The 24,055-nt window shown below is 40.3% G+C and overlaps 3 protein-coding genes across 3 annotated transcripts; all 3 read left to right on the plus strand.

The window, feature by feature from the left end:
• The first annotated feature begins 3,008 nt into the window (after nt 1–3,008).
• LOC129957304 (uncharacterized) lies at nt 3,009–3,815 on the plus strand. The gene has a single exon (XM_056069571.1). It carries the CDS (start codon nt 3,009–3,011, stop codon nt 3,813–3,815), a length of 807 nt encoding a protein of 268 aa, XP_055925546.1.
• An 11,559-nt stretch (nt 3,816–15,374) lies between these two features.
• Nucleotides 15,375–16,634, plus strand: LOC129957305 (uncharacterized). Its single transcript, XM_056069572.1, has one exon. It carries the CDS (start codon nt 15,375–15,377, stop codon nt 16,632–16,634), a length of 1,260 nt encoding a protein of 419 aa, XP_055925547.1.
• Nucleotides 16,635–22,966: 6,332 nt separating this feature from the next.
• LOC129957306 (uncharacterized) lies at nt 22,967–24,055 on the plus strand. The gene is made up of 2 exons (XM_056069574.1): nt 22,967–23,273; nt 23,400–24,055. The coding sequence occupies exons 1-2, from the start codon at nt 22,967–22,969 to the stop codon at nt 24,053–24,055; spliced, it is 963 nt and encodes a 320-aa protein (XP_055925549.1).

The raw sequence follows: 24,055 nt of genomic DNA on the forward strand, positions 1-24,055 counted from the left end.
AGAAGAATCGCGAATCACTGTTCGAAATAATAATTAAGCTTGTATAGACTCTCTTTTGTTCTTTAAGCAAAAGTACAAAATCAACCTATACCAAGCACCCTCATTTTCGCTGTCTTTTTATTATTGTTATTATTCACCATTTTATAATTAATAGTTGTTTCATCTTTCAGAAAATAAAAGGGTAACCCATTGCAAAATCCGGCTCCAACAGAAAATATCAATTACTAATAGCAAGTGGGTGTGTGCCTTTTTCTGCAGATGGGTTCGCTCTTTTGGTTTTATCTACTGCCTCCATTCTGTGGAACGCTAGTTAATTTCAGTAATGGACTGCCAAGATAGGGAGAGAGCGTCCCGCAACCACCTTGCCTCTCTCCCTCACCTCCACCCCACGGATCAAAGGGAAAGACAGGAACATTTGCTTGAAGAGCCTCTCCTTTTTACTGCAGGGCATTCATTTCCTTCAATCTCCCCTCCCGAACTGTGACAGGTTGAACATGCTCAGCAGATGGTTTTCAACCGGCTGCCAGATTTCGGAGGTTATCGCTTGGCGTTGTTTTGCTTTCATCTCGTCTTGAAAGATTGCCTCCAATCTGTCATGTCAAAAGTCTGGATGTTTTATCAACATATTCACTTTTTTTTTCTTATTTATTTGTGATGAAATTTGTATTCAATGTTATTATTTTGAAATAAGACGCTTTTTTGTTTTTTCCTTTCGGATAAAAATTGTTTTTATCATTGAGGGTCCCTTGCTTTCAAATGTTATTTGAAAATAAATGTCTATTGTTGATGTTTATTATTTAAAAATCGTTTTCTTATTCGGTAAGATTACTATTTGTATTTTTTAAACCGTAACATTTTTTTAAATTTGTTTATGAAATTTAGATAAAATTGTGATAGTCAAATATCATTTTAGCAATTCCTTATCTTATTCTGCGAAAACAAACTTTTGCTTTAGAAATTTGTTTTAATAGTTTGTTTTGTTCAAGCTTCTAGTTTGTATTTTTATATTATCGTGTGAAAACATAATGTTGTTTTGGTTAGGGGTTTTTAAAGCTCGAAATCGCGTAGGCAATAAATACTGAAACTCGAAATCGCATAGTCAATGATTAAAGCATAAATGACATAATGGTTTGACATAAATGGCAATTTTCACCATCTTTAAATCGCATACATTTTTTTACCTGTTTTTACCAATATTGCATTATTATTATGTATGCTTCTTTGAAAACAGATGCGTTTTTAAAAGGTTCGCCTGCTTTCATCAGTATTGCTTAATTATTAGGTATGCTTCTTTGAAAGCAGATGCGTTTTTAAAAGGTTGACGTAGAACTATGACATCATAGCTGTTATTTCATCTCAAAATCGGTCGAGCTCCAAAACTTTGTTTCCCCCTCAGGGGCTCACCTACTATAGGTGAGTACGGGTGTCCCAATCCCGAGGTACCCAATCCCATTAGAAAGACGGGTGGTGCACTGTGGTCCCCTGTGCATCAATCGGCTGGTATGCTAACCATTTGGTGAGTCTGCTAGGGATCAAGCGAAGGGGCTACTCCTTGGGCTTGGCGTTAAGGGTGGTCACTGTCCCCGGGGGTAGCTCCCAGCGTATAGGTACCGATTAGCACTAGGGTGGATGCCGAGGCTGATAATAACCAGAGCCGGTAATTGCCTTCCCTTGTTGGGCTCCGTGGTGGGCGGTGCCGTCGGACCCGAATCATTTATCATATCGTATGGGGCCTAAAAACTTAAATCAACAAACGACACGGAAAAATACTGGAAAATATTACGACCATTTTTTTGTCATCAAAAAAGACTTTCTGAGAATAAGGAGACATTTCACACGGTCTCTCCGTTCCTTGTAGAAAAAGCCGTTTCTGGAACCCCCTCAGGGGCTCACCTTCTTTAGGTGAGTACGGGTGTCCCAAGCCCGAGGTACCCAGGGATCTTTCCTTTTCTCAGGGGGTTTACCGTCTTTGGTAAATACGGGTGTCGCGCCCCCGGGTTTCCCTAGCGATCCTTCTCTTATTTTTATTTTTCTAATTTCCATTTTTGTATCATTTGAATTGATATTTCATTCCTATTTATGTTGGTTTTTGTTTGATATTTGAGTTTTACATTAAACCCATGTGTTGGCCGTGCATGGCGACCCGTTAGGGGCAAAGTGGGATCCTGGGGTCCCTTTGCGTTCTCTTTGGCCCATGCTGCTCCGTAAGTCGGGCGGCAGGAGTGAGCCCGCTCTTGTCAATCGGCTGGTGGTATATTTCTATGGGAACAAGGAAGTACTGCTCTAGGGTTAGGTCTGCAGTCTTTGTAGATCTATATTCCGGTACCACCCCTAAGGTAAGTACCGAGGCTGGAGAAGCCCAGAGCCGGCAACTGCCTTCCTTTATTGGGCTCCATGGTGGGTGGGGGCGTACTGGAATGAACATCGCATAAAAATTATGGGTTCCCAAAACTTCGGTCCCGGCGGAGACATGCGTCCGTCAAACACTCCTTTGGAGCACCATTTGCATTTTGATAAATTTTTCGTTATTAAAAAAATTGAAGGTAATTTTAAAACTGTTTCTCCTATTTTGATCCATAAGTCCATTTTGGGAATGATTGGTGAAGTTGAATCTATTAAAAAAAACAAAAATTGGTGACATCCTCATTGAACTTAAATCCTTGGAGCAAACACAATTATTAAAATCATTGAAATCGATCGGAGAACATGCAGTCACTGTCACTCCTCATAAATCTTTAAATAACTCTCGAGGTGTAATATCCGAATCTGAATTTCAATCAGACTCTGAAGAAGAAATTCTCGAATGCTTGCAGGATCAAAACGTAACATCAGTAAAGAGAATATCTATTAAACGTGATAACCAGATAATTCCAACTAAACATCTAATACTGACTTTCAATATCCCTACACCTCCAAAATCTGTTCGTATAGCCTACATAAACTGCCCCGTTAAGAAATATATACCCAATCCATTAAGATGCTTTAAGTGCCAAAGATTCGGGCATTCTATGGCAGCCTGCCGCGGCAAAGAAACGTGTGGCCGGTGCTCGGAAATTGGGCACAACAGTAAATCCTGCTCCTCTATCCCGAAATGTATTAATTGCAAAGGTGACCATCCATCTTATACTCGGAAATGCCCTAGATGGATCGAAGAAAAGGAAATTCAAACAATAAAAGTCAATAAAGATATTTCTTTCGCCGAAGCACGAAAAATTGTAATTTCCAGGACACCGACTATTGGAGTGTCATATTCTTCTGCGGTCAAAACCTGCCCGTATTGTTCAAATAAAACAGCACCACAAACAGAAATATCATCTGATAATAACCCAATGCCTTCATCTAGACAATATTCAGCTAATCACAATAGATCCAATGATCCTGGAAAAGAAATAATACAAAACAAAACTAGACCTCCAAATATATCTAAAGTAAATGACCAAAAAAACCAAAAGGAAACTAACTTATTAAATCTAAATGACAATGCCTTAAAAATACCACCCACTATTCAATTAAACAGTGGTAACATTACTCATAACAAAACATCTCGTATACCTACAACCAACAATAAAAAAGTAGAAACACCCAAAAGAACGTTAAAACTTTTCAAAGAAACAAAAGCTATGAGGAAGTCTCGAATACAGACAATGAAAAATAACTTGGACGGAAAAATAAGAGATTCCATTAAAAAACGTACACTTACTAAACAAGATTTTTTAAAACAATCAAGAATTGACGAAGATGACGATACTGATGATTTTAAAATTCACCCATCTGATGATGACGTGATGTTCACTGAGGGGTCGAAGAGACTTTAAATACATCAAAGGAAAAATAAGCTTTTATGGCACTTAAACTTATTTCGTGGAATTGCCGTGGTTTAAAGTCCCACTTTGATGATATTAAATCGCTTTTAAATAAATACCAGCCCATTTGCCTCGGATTACAGGAAACTTGTCTTTCTCCTGACGATGTTATTAAAATTAAATATTACAACATAATAAGGAAAGATTACACTCAAGGCGCAAGAGCTTCAGCTGGTGTAGCAATTCTAATCTCAAAAGATTTTCCCTTTATACAGATACCATTAAATGGCGAGATACAAGCATTGGCAATTCAGCTGCAGATTGATGTCCTTGTTACTGTTTGTTTTATTTACCTCCCACCTAATTATATTTGCACTCAACAGGAATTAGATGAATTAATAGATCAATTACCTGAACCGTTCTTTCTTCTTGGGGATCTCAACGGCCATAACCCAATATGGGGCAGTCCAGATATTAATATAAGAGGGAAACAAATAGAAACTCTAATTGATGACCACTGTATCTGTTTATTAAATAATAATAACCAAACATATTTTCATCAACCAAGTCGGACGTTCCACACACTTGATTTAGCTCTTTGCTCCCCTTCTTTAGTCATCAAATGGAATTTCAATACAGAAGACGACCTGTATAACAGTGATCATTTCCCGATCATATTAAATTACATAGATGATGACATTAGGTATCCTGAAAGACCGAAGAAATTCATATTTCAGAAAGCAAACTGGACACTATTTTCACAACTTGCTACAATAACATTGGAAATGGTACAAGACTATAGCATAGAAGACGCAGTCGACAAAGTTACAAATTTAATTATTCAAGCAGCAGATATAACTATTCCTAAAACATCAGGGAAAACACCAAAAATATGGAAACCCTGGTGGAATGAAGAATGCCGAATTACTATGAAAGAACTAAAGAAAGCTTGGGGAAACTTTCGACGCTATCCGACCACATCTAACCTAATTGCTTTTAAATTGGCTGGTGCAAATTTTAGAAGAGTCAAACGCGTAAGTAAAAGGAAATCTTGGCAAAATTTCATTAACTCCATAAATAATCAAATATCATCAAAAAAGCTGTGGGACAAGATAAGAAAACTATCTGGTAGATATGATAGCCCAGTAGTATCCTTTTTGAATTACAATGGACAAGTCGTAACAGATATTAAAGAGATTGCGAACACATTAGGAGAAACTTTTGCTGCTGTTTCTAGTGCGAATTCATATTCGCCAGATTTTATTTTATTCAAGACAAATGAAGAAAGACAAGGTATAAATTTTAATACCGTTACAGACGAAGAATATAATTCTGATTTTTATCTTAATGAACTCAAACGCGCTTTGAGTAGATCGCATGCTACTTCCGCTGGTCCTGATAAGATCAATCTCCTCATGCTCACTCATCTAACTGAGACCTCCATGCATAACCTTTTAATTTTATTTAATAGAATATGGAAAGAACATAAGTTCCCCAATTCTTGGAGAAGAGCCATGGTAATCCCTGTTTTAAAACCTGGGAAAGACGCTAAAACTCCTAGCAGTTATCGACCTATAGCTCTCACTAGCTGTCTCTGCAAGGTATTGGAAAGGATGGTAAACTCTAGACTTATACATGTTCTGGAAAAAAAGAAATGGTTGTCGCCTTTTCAATCTGGTTTCCGAGTCGGTAGAGGAACAGTGGATAGTATTTTGCAACTAGAAACTTCTATACGAGAGGCCTTCGTTAGTAAAAAACACCTTGTTTCAATTCTGTTTGACATGGAGAAGGCATATGATAAAACATGGCGATACGGAATTTTAAAAGACCTCTATGAAATTGGTTTTAGAGGCAATCTCCCAATTTTTATTAAGAACTTTTTAAAGACAAGAACGTTTCAAGTCCGAATAGGAAATATTTTATCTCGCAACTTTTATCAAGAGGAGGGTGTTCCTCAGGGTAGCGTTCTTAGTGTTATCCTATTCATTGTTAAAATAAATGGAGTCATGAAGCAATTACCAACGTGCGTGAAAGGCTCTCTTTTTGTAGATGATCTTGCAATTCACTGCTCCGGCACAGATATGGTCTATATTGAAAAGAAATTGCAAGAGGCGGTGAATAATATCAGTCAATGGAGCAGAGAAAATGGATTCCAGATTTCAACTCAAAAGACAAATGGCGTACATTTTTGCAGAAGACGTGGACTCCATTTGGATCCAAAAATTTTACTGAATGATTGCACAATTCCTATCGTAAAGGAAGCAAAATATTTAGGACTGATACTTGACTCTAAGCTGACTTTCAAATCTCATATAAATTACTTAAAAAGAAAGTGCATTCAATCTCTAAATCTTATTAAAATACTTTCGGGAACATCATATGGAGCCGAAAGCACTGCTATGATGAGAGTTTATAAAGCTCTTATACGTTCAAAACTCGATTATGGATGCGTTATTTATGGCTCGGCTGCAAAATCTACCCTGAACGCTCTTGATACTGTACATCATCAGGGCCTCCGGCTGTGTCTGGGAGCATTTAGAACATCCCCGATTCAAAGTATTTATGTAATGAGCAACGAACCTTCATTAGAGTTGAGACGGGAGAGGCTTACTCTCAATGCTTTTTTTAAAATTAAAAGCGATTCATCTCACCCGATGCATTATAAAGTCCTTAATCCTATATATGGGTCATTATTTGCGCTAAAGCGTTCGTTCATTCCTTCATTCGGCTTCAGAGTTGGGGACATTTTGAGGAATTTTAACGTTACCGATTTTCCAATCTTGGAGAAAAGTGATGAACTTCCACCTTGGGAGGAATTAAATATAAATTTTATTAACGAATTTGAACACTTGCTGAAATCAACAACACCTGAAATCATGTACAAAAATTTATTTTACGATCACAGAGATCGCTTTTCAAACTATGAGCCTGTGTTTACTGATGGCTCTAAAAATGAAGATCATGTTGGAGCAGCAGTTGTGATGGGAGATGTTACTATATCGGAAAGATTACACCAGTTTTGCTCAGTATTTACCTCAGAGATATATGGTATATATTTAGCTTTACTTAAACTGAATTATTTCGGAGGGAAATTTATTTTATATACAGATTCAAAAAGTGCAATCGATGCTCTGAAGAATGTCAATCCTCTTAGTCATCCTCTGGTTCTTAAATGTGCAGAAATGTACAAATATTTAACCAATAAAGGTCTGTATATTGCTTTTTGTTGGATTCCTGGCCATGTGGGTATTGTGGGTAATGAGGTAGCTGACCAGGCATCTAAAACGGCTACACTCACGGTGGAAAACTTTGTCCCACTGAAAGATTCTTTACAAGCTGTTAGGAATTTGATCAATAAAAAATGGCAAAGAAATTGGGACGAGCAGCTCACAAATAAATTACACGCGTTTTGGCCTTTTATCGGTCGCATTAACATATCTAATTTAAGCAGGAAACAAGATGTAATATTGACTCGCCTTAGAATCGGTCATATAAAAATTACGCACAAGCATTTGCTTTGTTCAGAGCCTGCACCTATTTGCTCTCATTGTCAATGCATTCTTTCAGTGCGGCATATTTTAATAGAGTGTCAAAATTTTAATACATATAGACTCAACCGATTTGGAACAAATAACGTTACCTTAAGCCAACTGATTGGAGAAAATCCCCATCCAAACCTTTTTAAGTTCCTTAGAGATGTAAATTTTTATAATCTCATTTAAGTTCTTTTCTTTAAACTTTAAAATTTCCTTTTACTGAACTGGTTATTATCACAAAATATGAAGAATGTACATATCTAGTGTTTGGCGCAGTTTAGTCAAATATGGCTCTTGCGCCATAAAACGCAACTCAACCAACCAACCAACCGTTTCTGGAACACTTGGGGAAGTTTCTGCCATTCGCAAACTTCGTTCGGGAGATTTGCTGGTGGAAGTTAATTCTCGAAAACAATCTAATCAAATTCTCAAACTGAAAGCATTGGCTACAATTCCCATTTCTGTAAGCGCGCATACATCTCTTAATTCTTCTAAAGGTGTTATTACATGTGGGGAGTTATTTCATACATCAATTGAAGAAATTACAAATGACCTAAAACCTGAAGGAGTGATACATGTACGCCGTATCTCAATTCGGCGGGATGGACAACTCCTCCCTACAAAGCACCTCGTTCTTACCTTCCAAATGCCTACTTTGCCAGAAGTAGTTAAAATAGGATATCTGAGATTGAAAGTGCGTCCTTTTATACCTAACCCTCTGAGATGCTTTCAATGCCAACGTTTTGGGCACTCTAAGATCGCCTGCCGCGGGACACTTACTTGCGCCCGTTGTGCAGAGAAAGGACATGATAGCCAGCAGTGCACCTCATCTGAAAAGTGCGTCAACTGTGATGGCGAACATACTTCCTTTTCCAGATCATGTCCACGTTGGAGGTTGGAAAAAGAAATTATAACTTTGAAAACAAAAGAACAAATTTCTTATCCAGAAGCGAAAAGAAGAATCGAGGCACAGACACCTTCCCCTGGGGTCAGCTATGCATCAGCTGTTAAAAAATCATATTGTAAAAACTGTTCATGTAAAAATTGTGTGCAGATTGTTGCTGAAAAAGTTCCTCCCGCAAAAACATCCGAATCTGATACAGAACCTTCCACAAACAGTGCTCCTGAATCTCACGATCCACCGAAACGTAAACCAAAACCAAAGCCTCCACGTGCTCTTAAATTAAAGCTTTCGAAACACGGCCTTTCACAAGAAATGATTTCGGAAAAATTTAAATCAAAATTGAAAAAATCCAATATTCGAAATTCGGTTGCTCTGGGACTTGCAACTACGGGGACAGTCCAAAAGGATTTACCTACTATTTTTGGAGGATTGTCCAAAAGTCCTGATTCAATTGCTCTCCATCCATCCGACGAAGAGGAGGATGACCTTGAAATGAGTTGCGAAATAACGCCAACTCAAACTAACGCCCTTTATAATTCCCACGCTAAAAAACTCTCTTAATGGGTACCTTTCTCTCGTGGAATTGTCGCGGCATTCGGACAAAGCTAACTGACATCAAAGCTCTCATTAATAAATCAAATCCTGTTTGCGTAGCTCTTCAAGAGACATTTTTGAAACCAGATATTCACTTCAAATTAAGAGGTTATAATTGTGCAAGGAAGGATAACGAAACTGGTGCATCATTCTCTGGTGGAGTGTGCATTTTAACCTCCAACTTTTATCCCAGTACTATCCTTAATCTACGCACTAACTTGCAAGCTGTGGCTGTGCAGATTCATGTCAAATCCTTGGTCACGGTCTGTTGCCTTTACTTGCCTCCAAATGGGGTTATTTCGCAGGACGATTTGAATACTTTGGTTGATCAGCTTCCAACTCCCTTCATTTTGCTTGGTGATTTTAACGGGCATAGTACTTTGTGGGGTTCGGATAGCACTAACTCCCGTGGGCGACAGATAGAACAATTCATTTCTGATAACTGTCTCTGTCTGCTCAATAACAACGAAAAGACATACTTTCATGAACCCACTCGTACTTTCCATTCCCTTGACCTCGCTATTTGCTCTCCGACATTTTTCCCATTATTGAATTTGGCAGTTGAAAGCGATTTACATAATAGTGATCATTTTCCTCTTGTCATCTCTCATGATGATAATAGTAATTTGATGCAAAGCCCACCAACATACATTTTCCAAAAAGCAGATTGGGCTACATTTACTAAGTTAGCATTGATTACAGAAGAAATGATTTCATCTGCCGATATTAGTGAGGCTGTCCAAAATGTCACTGATTGCATTATTAAGGCCGCTGATGCTTCAATTCCAAAGCGTACCCCTCTTCCACGCAAATTTCGCAAACCATGGTGGAATGATGAATGTCGTAATGCTTATAAGGAACAAAGAAAATATTGGGGTATTTTCCGCAGGTATCCTACCACGGAAAATCTTGTTGCATTTAAAAGAGCAAGAGCAAATGCTCGTCGAATTCGGCGCCGCAGTCAAAAAGAATCTTGGCAAAGTTTTATATCTACCATCACTTCCAATACATCTAGTGCACAGTTGTGGAAGAAAGTTAAAGCGGCAAACGGAATTTATAAAGAATTCGCTTTCCCCATCTTAAATACAGAAACGGCTTCATATTCCTCGCCACTTGATATTGCAAATGTTATTGGAGAAACCTTCGCTGATGTTTCAAGCTCTGTTCCTAATAATCCGACTTTTCGTGCGATTAAGAGACAAGTTGAACAAGTGCCTTTGAAGTTTAGAACCCGCATGGTCATCTCTTATAACAATAACTTTAAGATAGTGGAATTAAGGAACGCTCTTTCTCGTACTCGAGATACTAGCCCAGGTGTCGACGGGATTACCTACAGTATGCTTCGCCATTTAGACGAAACCTCTCTTTTGCATCTCCTGAACTTGTTCAACAGAATCTGGAGTGAGCAAATTTTTCCTGAACAATGGTATGAAGCCATTGTGATACCTATCCTTAAACCTGGGAAGGTTCCTACCAATCCCTCAAACTATAGGCCAATTGCTTTAACTAGTTGTCTCTGTAAAACGCTCGAACGCATGGTAAATGCCCGTTTACTCTATGAACTGGAGAAAAATGGGTATATTTCACCTTTCCAAAGTGGTTTCCGTCGAGGACGTTCTACCAATGACAACTTGGTTATGCTTGAATCTCAAATTCGAAATGCATTCGTCCGGAGAAACCATCTAGTTTCTATATTCTTCGATATAGAAAAGGCGTACGATCGTACGTGGCGGTATGGCATCCTCCGTACTTTAGGTGATTTTGGTTTTAAAGGTAACTTGCCAGTTTTTATTCAAAATTTTTTAAAATTTCGGACATTTCGAGTCCGTATTGGTAATACATTTTCTCATCATTTTATTCAAAGTGAGGGTGTTCCTCAAGGAAGTGTTTTGAGTGTCACCCTTTTTATTCTCCATATAAGCCAAATTATTCATGTTTTACCATCATCCGTTTGTGGAACACTATATGTGGATGATCTACAAGTCTCCTGCCAGGGGTCTAATATGGTTTTAATAGAGCGACAACTTCAGAGGGCTGTTAACAAACTCATTTCATGGTGTGATGAGAATGGACACACGCTTTCCCCTGAAAAGAGCCGCTGTGTACACTTTTGTCGGAAACGGAGTCTCCATCCTGATCCTGTAATACAAATTCGAGGTGTTGATATTCCAGTCGTTGAGGAAGTACGTTTCTTAGGGGTCATATTTGACCGGAAACTCCCTTTCCTTTCGCATGTTCTTCATCTGCGAAAGAGGTGTGAAAAATCCCTCAACATCCTAAAAGTTCTCTCGACTACAAGATGGGGGGCAGATCGAACATCTTTACTTCGTATCTATCAGTCTGTTATTCTGTCGAGAATTGATTATGGATGCGAAATATATGGTACAGCTCGTTCTGGTGTTCTCCGAAATTTAGACACAGTACACAACAGTGCTTTACGTATATGTTCTGGAGCCTTTCGTACATCACCAGTTCATAGTTTATATGTGATTTGTCATCAACTTCCACTTTATCTGAGACGGAAAAAATTATCTGAACTATATTTTTTCCGTATTGAATCCTCTATCAATCACCCTATTCGTAGAATTAATTTACCCATTGGCCTGGGGCGATTATATAATGCACGTCCTTCTAATATCCTACCTTTTCGTGAAAGGGTAAAAAGAGCTTTTGCTGATGTAAATATTTTAAATCTGCAGGTTCATAATACTAACGCTTATGCTTTGCCACCCTGGGATATCCCAGAAATATCATATCTTAACCCTTTTCTCGCTTATGACAAGTCTACCACTTCATCTGTTGTCTTTCAACAACTTTTTCTATATCACCGCAATGAATATTCTACACACATTCCTGTTTTTACGGATGGCTCAAAGACAGCTCATCAAGTAGGTTGTGCTGTCGTCATTGCTGAGGACACAGGCAGCTTTCAGTTGAGTACTTTGTGTTCAGTTTTAACTGCTGAACTAATGGCAATTATGATTGCTCTTGAAAAAATTTCTAACCTCACTTACCACAAATTCTGCATTTATTCTGATAGTATGAGTGCTCTGGAAGCCCTCAGCCATCCTCATACTAAAACACATCCACTAGCTGTAGATATCCTACATCTTTGGAGAGATTTGCAAGCTCAGAACTACCAAATTTTATTTTGTTGGTTACCTGGCCATGTTGGCATTGTTGGCAATGAATCTGCTGATGCTGCAGCAAAGACAGCATCCACTTCTCTACAACGAGCTATTCCGTACACAGATTTAAAAAAATATATTTCTCAACGTATTTTTTATTTATGGAAAGAATCATGGGATTTGCAGATTTCTAATAAGCTGCATTCTATTCAGCCTATCACTTTGTGGCCGGTAGTTCCAGTACGCGAGTTGGACGTCAAATTGACTCGGCTTCGCATTGGCCATACTCGCCTCACACATAAACATCTTCTATTTGGTGAGCGATGTCCAGTCTGTAATGCGTGTGATGTTAATTTAACTGTTATTCATATTTTATCAGAATGTCCAATTTTTAATTCTCATCGATTACGTTTATTCGGTAAATCATCTTCAAACATTCGTGACTTGGTGGGAGAACATCCCCACCCAAATATTTTTACTTTCTTGAAAGAAATTGGTGTTTTCCATTTTATTTAACTTGTTCAATTTTATCTCCACATTTCATGGTTTTTGCAAATTTTACTTTAACTTTTTAGAACTTCACTGAATATTTTTTATCTTCAACCATATGTTTGGCGCAGCATAGCCTGATATGGCTCTTGTGCCACAAAATCAGAAATAACCTAACCTATTATTATGTATGCTTCTTTGAAAACAGATGCGTTTTTAAAAGGTTCGCCTGCTTTCATCAGTATTGCTTAATTATTAGGTATGCTTCTTTGAAAGCAGATGCGTTTTTAAAAGGTTGACGTAGAACTATGACATCATAGCTGTTATTTCATCTCAAAATCGGTCGAGCTCCAAAACTTTGTTTCCCCCTCAGGGGCTCACCTACTATAGGTGAGTACGGGTGTCCCAATCCCGAGGTACCCAGGGATCTATACTCCCTTTATGCTTATTCTACCCTACGCCTTCTGCTTTTTGCTGTGTTTTTCTTTCCCTCGACGGCAAGCGAGGGAGCTCTCCATGAGAAGCTGTCGCCACTCTGTTTGCTTCTTGCTTCTCATGGACAGCCAAAGCCCCACGTGTTGGCCGTGCGTGGCGACCCATTAGAAAGACGGGTGGTGCACTGTGGTCCCCTGTGCATCAATCGGCTGGTATGCTAACCATTTGGTGAGTCTGCTAGGGATCAAGCGAAGGGGTTACTCCTTGGGCTTGGCGTTAAGGGTGGTCACTGTCCCCGGGGGTAACTCCGAGCGTATAGGTTCCGGCTAGCGCTAGGGTAAGCGCCGAGGCTGGGAATGGCCAGAGCCGGTGGCTGCCTTCCCTTGTTGGGCTCCGTGGTGGGCGGTGCCGTCGGGCCTGAAAATTTAACAATGTCATATGGGTAAATCTAAACGTTCAAACAACGCATCAAATTTTCACAACAATTTTCCACGATTCTTTATTGTTCATCGAATTTCAGATTCTAAAGAAACATTCCATGGTGTGTCTCCTTTTCTTGTTGAAAAGGGTATTACTGGAAACCTAGGTGAAGTGAAATCTATTAAGAAACTCAGATCTGGCGATCTTTTGGTTGAAGTTGGATATGCCAAACAAGCCAAACAAATTTTAAACATTAAGTCATTGTCAACTATTTCCGTAGAAGTTAATCCTCACCCATCATTAAACTCATGCAAAGGAGTTATATCTTGCGGTGAATTGTGTAATGTTTCGATTGAAGAGATTATTGAAAAACTAAAAGATCAGGGAGTAACCAATGTAAGACGTATTACTGTAAGGAGGGATGGCAAACTCTTAAACACAAAGTATCTTGTGTTAACGTTCAATTCTTCTAATTTACCAGATTATATTAAAGCTGGATATATGCGTCTTTCTGTAAGAAGTTATATACCAAACCCTTTGAGATGCTTCAATTGCCAACGTTTTGGACATTCAAAATCTTCTTGCCGCGGGACACTGACATGCGCCCGTTGCGCAGAAGTAGGCCATGACAGCACTAACTGTACTAAAGCAGAGAAATGTGTTAACTGCAAGGAAGATCATGCTTCTTTTTCCCGAAACTGCTTTTCTTGGAAGCAAGAAAAGGAAATAATTTCAACAAAGATAAAAAATCAAATATCTTATCAGGAAGCCCGTAAACTTATTAAGTCTAAACTCCCTAAAGTTGGAAATAGTTACGCTTCTGTCGTCCAAAAATTATCCGCAACCATATCCACTCAGTGGGATCCAGCTGATATAACTTCTAGCACAAATACACTTCTATGCACTTCTGCTTCGAAACCATCTCCATCAACTAATGTTAAGAATTCTTCCACTGAATCTCCTGCAGTAATCTGCGAAGATGTTCCCACTTTACCTGATTTAAGAGGTTTTCAAACTGTTACAAATCGGAAAAAACTTAAAAAAGATTCTCCAGTTAAAGAAAACATTACTTCTAATGTAGAAAAAATTACTAAATTTTACACCATCTCCTCTCGTTTAATACCCAATTCTGTGGTAATTAAAAATGCAGCTTCAACCATGAAGGTTTCTACTAATGTTTGCCCTGTTAAAACTCCTTTACCTGGTACTTCTAATTTTACAACCCCCTCAGGGGCTCGCCTACTATAGGTGAGTACGGGTGTCCCAATCCCGAGGTTCCCAGGGATCTTTACTCCCTTTATGTTTACTCTCCACTGCGCCTTCTGCTGTCTCCTTTTTTTTCTTCTTTCCCTCGAGGGTAGGCGAGGGAACTCTCCATGAGAAGCTGTCGCCGCTCTGTTTGCTTCCTGCTTCTCATGGACAGCAAATCCCCTCAGGGGCTCACCTACTATAGGTGAGTACGGGTGTCCCAATCCCGAGGTACCCAGGGATCTATACTCCCTTTACGTTTATACTCCTCTACGCCTTCTGCTGTCTACTATATCTTTTCCTTCCCCCTCAGGGGCTCACCTACTATAGGTGAGTACGGGTGTCCCAATCCCGAGGTACCCAGGGATCTTTACTCCCTTTAGGTTTACTCTCCTCTGCGCCTTCTGCTGTCACCTTTGTTTTTTCTTTCCCTCGACGGCAAGCGAGGGAGCTCTCCATGAGAAGCTGTCGCCACTCTGTTTGCTTCTTGCTTCTCATGGACAGCCAATGTCCCACGTGTTGGCCGTGCGTGGCGACCCATTTGAAAGACGGGTGGTGTACTGTGGTCCCCTGTGCATCAATCGGCTGGTAGATGGTCACCCGAGTGGCTAGTCTGCTAGGGATCAAGCGAAGGGGTTACTCCTTGGGCTTGGCGTTAAGGGTGGTCACTGTCCCCGGGGGTAACTCCCAGCGTATAGGTTCCGGCTAGCACTGAGGTGTATGCCGAGGCTGGAAAAGACCAGAGCCGGTAATTGCCTTCCCTTGTAGGGCTCCGTGGTGGGCGGTGCCGTCGGGCCCGAATCTCCTTCAATATCATATGGCTCCTCCCAAGAAAGGTCCCTTTAGTGGGCGTCACATTATTCCTCAACAAGTTAATTTTGAAAACCATTTTGATAAGTTTTTCGTCATCAAACGTATTTCCGAAAATAATGAAACGTTTGAAACCGTTTCGCCATTTTTAGTGCAAAAGGCTATCGCTGCAACTGTTGGTGACATTACATCTATTCGCAAGATGCGTTCTGGTGACTTGCTTGTCGAGGTAAATTCCCGAAAGCAAGCCCAGCAAATTCAAAAATTGAAAGCGTTATCTACAGTACCTGTCAGTGTCAGCCCTCACCACTCGCTAAATATATCTAAGGGTGTCATAACTTGTGGTGAAATACTGAATCTTCCTGTAGACTTAATTACAAAGGAATTGAAGTCTCAAGGTGTCACAGATGTCCGCCGCATTACCATCCGGAGAGACGGCAATATAATTGAGACAAAACACCATATCTTAACTTTTAAGTCGCCAAAATTACCTGAATTTATATATGTGGGATATATAAGGCGACCTGTCAGACCATACATACCTAATCCCCTGAGGTGTTTTAATTGCCAGCGTTTTGGCCACTCGAAGGCGAACTGCCGCGGGACCCTCACTTGCGCCCGCTGTGCAGGAAAAGAACACGATAGCCAGCAGTGTACCGCACAAGAAAAGTGCGTGAACTGCGGGGGAAATCATACATCCTTCTCTCGATCGTGTGAACGTTGGATCTTAGAAAAGAAAATAACAACAATTAAAATCACGGAAAACATCTCATATCCTGAGGCTAGGCGGAAAATCGCAATACAAACGCCTACGCCTGGTGTAAGTTATGCGTCTGCTGTCCAAAAATCTTTTTGTGCAAATTGTACATGTCCCAGTTGTACGAAATCTGTCAAAGCAGGAAAGAAAACCTCTGAATCGGATACAGAACAATCCATAAACAGTGCTTCTGACACTGACAAACAAGTAAAACCTCAAACCAAATCTAGACCTCAAAAGTCAATGAAATTAAAACTTGCAAAGCGTGGCCAAACGCAGAAAGATCTATCTGCGAAACTTAAGAAATCTATTAGAAAAAATTCTGTCGCTTTGGGACTAGCGGCACAAGGTTTAGCACATAAGGACTTGACGTCCGTATTCGGTGGTAAACGTAATAGTCCCGACCTTAAACTGCACCCATCGGAAGATGAGGATGATTTTGATATGAGTTGCGACGTTTCTGCAACTCCTACTGTTGCTCCTTATAATTCTGTGACACATCTCTCTTAATGGGTACCTTCCTTTCGTGGAATTGTCGCGGCATTCGGTCCAAACTTCAGGACATGAAGACCATTATCAACACCTTTCATCCTGTTTGTTTTGGTGTTCAAGAGACCTTCTTGACACCCAACATTCCATTAAAACTACGAGGCTATAATTGTGTTCGGAAAGATGCAGGCACCGGAGTGCACAATTCTGGAGGTGTCTGTATTTTGACATCAAATCTATACCCAAGCACACCGTTAAATTTACATACACCTCTACAGGCTGTGGCTGTACAAGTTCATATCAGAACACTGGTTACAGTCTGTAGTATCTACTTACCACCTCATGATGTCATTAACTTACAAGCACTTAACAACTTGGTGGACCAGCTTCCAACACCATTTTTGATCATTGGAGATTTCAATGCACATAGTTCCTTGTGGGGTTCAGGAAATACAAACATTCGTGGGCGACAGATTGAACAGTTTTTAACTGATAACTGTCTCTGTCTGCTCAATAAGGATGATAAAACGTATTTCCAAGAACCCACACGTACCTTCCATAATCTCGATTTGGCCATATGTTCCCCCGAGCTATTACCATTTTTGAATTTGAAAGTTGGGGATGATCTTCATAATAGTGATCATTTTCCTCTAATTGTCTCTCATGCTGATAGAGGCTGTGGAACCTGTCTGCCACAGCGTTATCTATTCCAGCGAGCGGATTGGGAGACTTTCAGACAATTGGCAAAAATTACAAAGTCTATGGTCAATACTACATGCGTCACGGAAGCAGTACGAAACGTCATTAAATGTTTAATTAGTGCCGCTGAAAAAACAATTCCTAAAACTTCACCACGCTTACGGAAATTCCGAAAACCCTGGTGGAATGAAGCCTGTCGTGACAGCCACAAACAGCAGAAAAAGCTGTGGAACATCTTCCGAAGGTACCCCACCACAGAAAATCACGTCGCATTCAAACGTGCCAAAGCCATTGCTCGTCGCATTCGTCGTCAAAGTCAGAGGGATTCCTGGAGAAAATATGTATCTTCGATTACATCTTGTACTACAAGTAAACAGTTGTGGAAGAAGGTAAAGGCAGCAAATGGAGTCTATCAGGAATTTTCTTTTCCTGTTCTTAAAACTGGAAGTACGACTCACTCTGCTCCATTGGATATCGTTAATATTTTTGGGCAGACATTTGCACAAAATTCCTCAATTGATTGCTATAGTTCTTCATTCATAGCAACTAAGAATCGCGCGGAAAAACAGTCTTTGAAATTTCATACTCGAAAACCTGTTCCGTACAACTGTGAGTTCAAGATGATTGAATTAATTTCAGCTTTATCTCAAGCTCATGATACCAGCCCTGGCCCAGATGGTATCACTTATAATATGCTTCGCCACTTAGATGAGGTATCGCTCTCCAATCTCCTATATCTGTTTAACAGAGTTTGGAGTGAGCAAAATTTCCCATACCAGTGGCAAGAAGCTTTTGTGATTCCCATCCTGAAACCGGGCAAAGACCCTGCTAACCCTCTGAATTACAGACCGATTGCTCTAACTAGTGTCCTTTGTAAGACACTTGAGCGTATGGTCAATGCCCGACTTGTCTTTGAATTGGAGAAGAAAGCTTGCATTCCGCCCCAACAAAGTGGTTTTCGTAAAGGACGTTCAACTATTGATAACATTGTTCAAATAGAAACCCAAATTCGTAACGCGTTTGTCCGTAGAAATCACCTTGTCTCCATTTTCTTTGACATAGAAAAGGCATATGACCGTACTTGGCGTTATGGAATTTTAAAAACACTTTTCGACTTGGGTTTTAAAGGAAATCTCCCAATTTTTATTGAACGTTTCTTGTCGACTCGTACGTTTCGAGTACGATTGGGAAATTTTTATTCTGATGCTTTTATTCAGGCTGAGGGTGTTCCGCAAGGAAGTGTCCTCAGCGTAACACTTTTTATCCTGCATTTTAGTGAAATTTTAAATATTTTGCCACCATCTGTCAACGGAACTTTATATGTCGATGATTTGCAGATATCTTGTCAAGGGAGTAACATGCACTTAATTGAACGGCAATTACAAAATGCTATCAACAAATTGTTGAGTTGGTGCGATGACAATGGACATAAACTTTCAGCTGAAAAGAGCAAGTGTGTCCATTTCTGTAGAAAAAGGAGCATTCATCTTGACCCTATCCTGTCAATAAGAAATATTATTATTCCTGTTGTTGACGAAGTGCGGTTTTTGGGAGTGGTTTTCGACAGGAAACTCACTTTCCTCCCGCATATCTTGCAATTACGGAAGAAGTGTGAAAAGTCATTAAATATCCTTAAGGTGCTTTCCTGTACATCTTGGGGTGCTGATCGCGCATCCCTTCTTCGTATCTACAATGCTGTTATTTTATCTCGGATGGATTATGCATGTATGGTTTATGGTTCTGCCAGATCTTCTGTTTTACACAGGTTAGATACTATTCATCATGCAGCTCTAAGAATTTGCTCTGGTGCTTTCCGCACTTCACCTGTGAAGAGCCTTTATGTTTTATGCCATCAGTTACCGCTCGAATTACGCAGAAAGAAAATCTCTATTCAATACTATTTTCGAACACTTTGTGTCCCACAACATCCGAGTTCTCATATTCAATTTCCTGCTTCCCTCCGTAGACTTTATGAAGCTCGCCCTTCTCACATACTACCTTTCAGTGAGAGAATCAAAGGCATTGTACACGAATCGAACCTGAGCAACGTTACTTTACAAACTTCTGACCCTTCGGTTTTTCCACCTTGGGATATACCAGTTTTTTCCTTCTTAAATCCTTTTTCTGGCTTTGACAAATCCACAACAGCTCCGATTGTTTTTCAGCAAATTTTTAATTCTCATCGCAACCATTATCATTCCTACACACCTATTTACACCGATGGTTCAAAAGCAGATGAACATGTTGGCTGTGGAATAGTTTTTGGATCTACTATTCACAGTCATCGCCTGCATAACTCTTGTTCAGTCTTTACTGCTGAATTAACAGCCATTTTTTGTGCACTTCAGCAGATTAGAGTTTCTACCCAGCGTAAATTTTGTATATACTCTGATAGCATGAGTGCCTTGAAAACCCTTTCTAATTTTAGCAACCGAATTCACCCGGTTGCTGTTGATATTTTATCCTCTCTACATAAGCTTAATAATAATGGTTTTAATATAATTTTCTGTTGGGTTCCTAGCCATGTTGGTGTCTTTGGAAATGAGTTGGCGGATAAAGCTGCAAAAGAAGCTTCTTTGTTTCTGCAACAATCTCTTGTATATACGGATGCGAAGAGAGCATTCTCTTATTTTATTAATCAGTTATGGCAGAATGACTGGGATACACAGGTCCATAATAAGCTTCATTCAATAAAAACTTCTGTTAATTTGTGGCCTGCTCTACCTATGCGAGAGATTGATGTAAAACTGACTCGTCTTCGCATAGGGCACACCCGTTTTACCCATAAACATTTGTTGTTTGGAGATGAAGCACCGAAATGTCCGACATGCCGTGTAGACTTAACTGTTTTACACATTTTAATACAATGTCCCTCCTTTAACCATCATCGCAATCATTTGTTTTCTTCGCCATTATCATTAACACTTCTAGACTTAGTGGGTGAATATCCCCACAAAAATATTTTTCGCTTCTTAAAAACCATTGGTTTTTATAATTCTATTTAGTTTTTATTGCCTTTTAAATCGTCTCTGTTCCAGTTTTTGTTTTACTTTTTAAATTTACATGTGGAATTTAAAAACATTGGTCAGATCAACTTAATTCTTATAACGCTTTTAAATTGTTATGGAAAATATTTTAATCGTATGTCTGGCGCAGTTTTAGCCAAAACATGGCTCTTGCGCCAATAAATCTCAACCAACATCAACATCAACATATCTTTTCCTTCCCTCGACGGCAAGCGAGGGAGCTCTCCATGAGAAGCTGTCGCCACTCTGCTTGCTTCTTGCTTCTCATGGACAGCCAAAACCCCACGTGTTGGTCGTGCGTGGCAACCCATTTGAAAGACGGGTGGTGTACTGTGGTCCCCTGTGCATCAATCGGCTGGTTGCTAGCCACCTAAGTGGTTAGTTTGCTAGGGATCAAGCGAAGGGGTTACTCCTTGGGCTTGGCGTTAAGGGTGGTCACTGTCCCCGGGGGTAACTCCCAGCGTATAGGTACCGATTAGCACTAGGGTGGATGCCGAGGCTGGGAATAACCAGAGCCGGTAATTGCCTTCCCTTGTTGGGCTCCGTGGTGGGCGGTGCCGTCGGATCTGAATCATTCTCTATATCGTATGGGCTCCTCCAAACGTGGTCCCTTTAGTGGGCGTCAAAAAGTACACATTAATTCTAATTTTGAACATTTCGATCGATATTTTATTATTAAACGTATATCTGACCAAAATGAAACTTTTGATACTGTGTCTCCTTTCTTAGTGCAGAAATCTGTCTCCGCAACGGTTGGGGAAGTTGCGTCTATTAAAAAAATGAGATCTGGTGACTTGCTTATCGAGGTCAGTACTCGAAAGCAAGCCCAGAATATTCAAAAAGTGAAAGCTCTCGCCACGATCCCTGTTACTATCAGCCCTCACACATCATTAAACACGTCTCAAGGCGTCATTACTTGCGGGGAAATATTTAACCTCCCTTTAGATTATATTCAAGACGAGTTAAAATCACAAGGTGTTATAAAAGTTCGCCGCATTACCATCCGGCGAGAAGGACAAATACTCGAAACCAAACATCACATCCTCACTTTTAAGTCACCAAAACTGCCAGACTTCATATATGCAGGTTACATCAAGCTACCTGTCCGGCCTTATATCCCAAACCCACTTAGATGTTTCAAGTGCCAGCGTTTCGGGCACTCGAAAGCTAATTGCCGCGGAACTGTTACTTGCGCTCGTTGCTCTGAAAAAGGGCATGAAAACGAACAATGCTCGGCTCCAGAGAAATGCGTAAACTGCAAGGGCGAGCATACTTCTTTCTCCCGGTTATGTCCACGCTGGAAACTGGAAAAACAAATCACCACTACCAAATTTAAAGAGAAAATTTCATACCCCGAAGCAAGAAAGAAAGTACTTGCACAGACACCGTTACCCGGTGTAAGCTATGCATCCGTGGTCCAGAAAAGCTTTTGTGAAAACTGCAGTTGTGGAAACTGCACTAAGAAGGCGAAGCAAATAAAATCTCAAAAATCGTCGGATTCTGACACAGAAGAATCCATAAACAATATTTCTGACTCTGGAAAGCCAGATAAGAAGCAAAGGAAATCGAAATCTGACAAATCCCTAAAATTAAAACTTGCAAAGCGAGGACTGTCAAAGTCAGACCTATCTTTGAAACTAAAGAAAACTGTTTCTAAAAACTCTGTAGCTTTGGGACTTGCTAGTCAAGGGATAGCTCATAGAGATTTAACATCCATTTTTGGAGGCATGCAAAACTGTCCTGATCTCAAACTTCATCCTTCTGAGGATGAGGATGAATTTAGGATGAATTGCGATATATCAGCAACACAAACCACTGCCAATATTTCCCATTCTGCAACTAGAATTTCTTAATGGGTACCTTCCTTTCTTGGAATTGTCGCGGCATTCGATCTAAAATACAAGACATCAAATCTATTTTTAACAACCCCTCAGGGGCTCACCTACTATAGGTGAGTACGGGTGTCCCAATCCCGAGGTGCCCAGGGATCTTTACTCTCTTCATGTTCAATCTCCCCTACGCCTTCTGCTTTCTGCTGTTTTTTCCTTCCCTCGACGGCAGGCGAGGGAGCTCTCCATGAGAAGCTGTCGCCGCTCTGTTTGCTTCTTGCTTCTCATGGACAGCCAATGTCCCACGTGTTGGCCGTGCGTGGCGACCCATTTGAAAGACGGGTGGTGCACTGTGGTCCCCTGTGCATCAATCGGCTGGTAGGTAGTCATCTTAGTGGCTAGTCTGCTAGGGATCAAGCGAAGGAGTTACTCCTTGGGCTTGGCGTTAAGGGTGGTCACTGTCCCCGGGGGTAACTCTGAGCGTATAGGTACCGATTAGCACTAGGGTGGATGCCGAGGCTGGGCATGACCAGAGCCGGTAATTGCCTTCCCTTGTTGGGCTCCGTGGTGGGCGGTGCCGTCGGACCCGAATCTTTTCTAATATCGTATGGGCTCCTCCAAACGTGGTCCCTTCAGTGGGCGTAAAGTACATAAACCTTTTACTAATGTTGATCATTTTGACAAATTTTTTGTAATTAAACGAAAATCAGAAAAACAAGATACTTTTAACTCCGTTTCACCTTTTTTAGTTCAGAAAGCCGTCTCTGCTACCGTCGGTGAGGTGCAGTCGATTAAAAAAATGCGTTCTGGTGACTTATTAATTGAAGTCGATTCCAAAAAACAATCGCAGCAAATCATGAAACTGAAAGCTCTAGCTTCTATACCCATTTCTGTTAGTCCACACACATCCTTAAACTTCTCCAAAGGTGTAATAACTTGCGGAGAATTATTCAATGTCTCTCTGGAAGAAATAACTTCAGAATTGAAACCTCAAGGAGTGACTCATGTTCGCCAGATTGCCATTCGGCGGGATGGTCAACTCCTTCCAACAAAGCATTATGTGCTAACCTTCCATAGCCCCAAGCTACCTGAATTTATATATGCCGGTTATATTAAGTTACCTGTGCGTCATTATATACCAAATCCATTGAGGTGTTTCCAATGCCAGCGCTTTGGCCACTCGAAGATTAATTGCCGCGGGACACTCACTTGTGCCCGCTGTGCTGATAAAGGGCATGATAGCCAGCAGTGTTCCGCAACAGAAAAGTGCGTAAACTGTGGTGGCGATCATCCCTCTTATTCTCGAAATTGCCCCCGCTGGAAACTGGAAAAAGAAGTCACTGTTATCAAAATAAAAGAAAATATAACATACCCAGAAGCTAGACGTAGAGTTCAAATTCAGACACCTACGCCAGGCATTAGCTATGCCTCCGTTGTCCAAAAACCATTTTGTTCAAATTGTTCCTGTGAAAACTGCATAAAACAAACTCCAAAACCAAAGCTTCCTATAAAAACATCAGAATCTGACTCTGATAATTCAGTTAAAAGTATTTCAGAATCTCCTAAACCGGATCTGTCAGCATCTAAAAAAACTCGTAAAAAAAAACCTCAGTCCTCACTGACATTGAAACTTGCAAAACGTGGCATATCACATAAAGATCTTTCTGTCAGGTTACAAAAATCTACTTCTCGGAGTTCCGTCGCTTTGGGATTAGCAATAGATGGTGTAGCCCATAAGGATTTAACGTCTATCTTTGGAGGCACACCAACTATCCCTGATTTTAAGCTCCATCCGTCTGAGGATGAAGATGCACTTTCTATGAGTTGCGAAGATCAGGCAACTCCTACAGCTGCTCACTCACACTCCCCTTCTAAATCTCTCTCTTAA

The sequence above is a fragment of the Argiope bruennichi genome, chromosome 11, assembly GCF_947563725.1.
Source record: "Argiope bruennichi chromosome 11, qqArgBrue1.1, whole genome shotgun sequence".
Classification (NCBI taxonomy): domain Eukaryota; kingdom Metazoa; phylum Arthropoda; class Arachnida; order Araneae; family Araneidae; genus Argiope; species Argiope bruennichi.

Excerpts from the sequence above, each read along its gene's own strand:
- LOC129957304 (XM_056069571.1), top strand. The coding sequence starts at position 3,009 with ATGGCAGCCTGCCGCGGCAAAGAAACGTGTGGCCGGTGCTCGGAAATT.
- LOC129957305 (XM_056069572.1), top strand. The coding sequence starts at position 15,375 with ATGGCTCCTCCCAAGAAAGGTCCCTTTAGTGGGCGTCACATTATTCCT.
- LOC129957306 (XM_056069574.1), top strand. The coding sequence starts at position 22,967 with ATGCGTTCTGGTGACTTATTAATTGAAGTCGATTCCAAAAAACAATCG. Across the intron at positions 23,274-23,399 it reads ACCTGAATTTATATATGCCG|GGCATGATAGCCAGCAGTGT; the intron begins GTTATATTAAGT and ends GTGCTGATAAAG.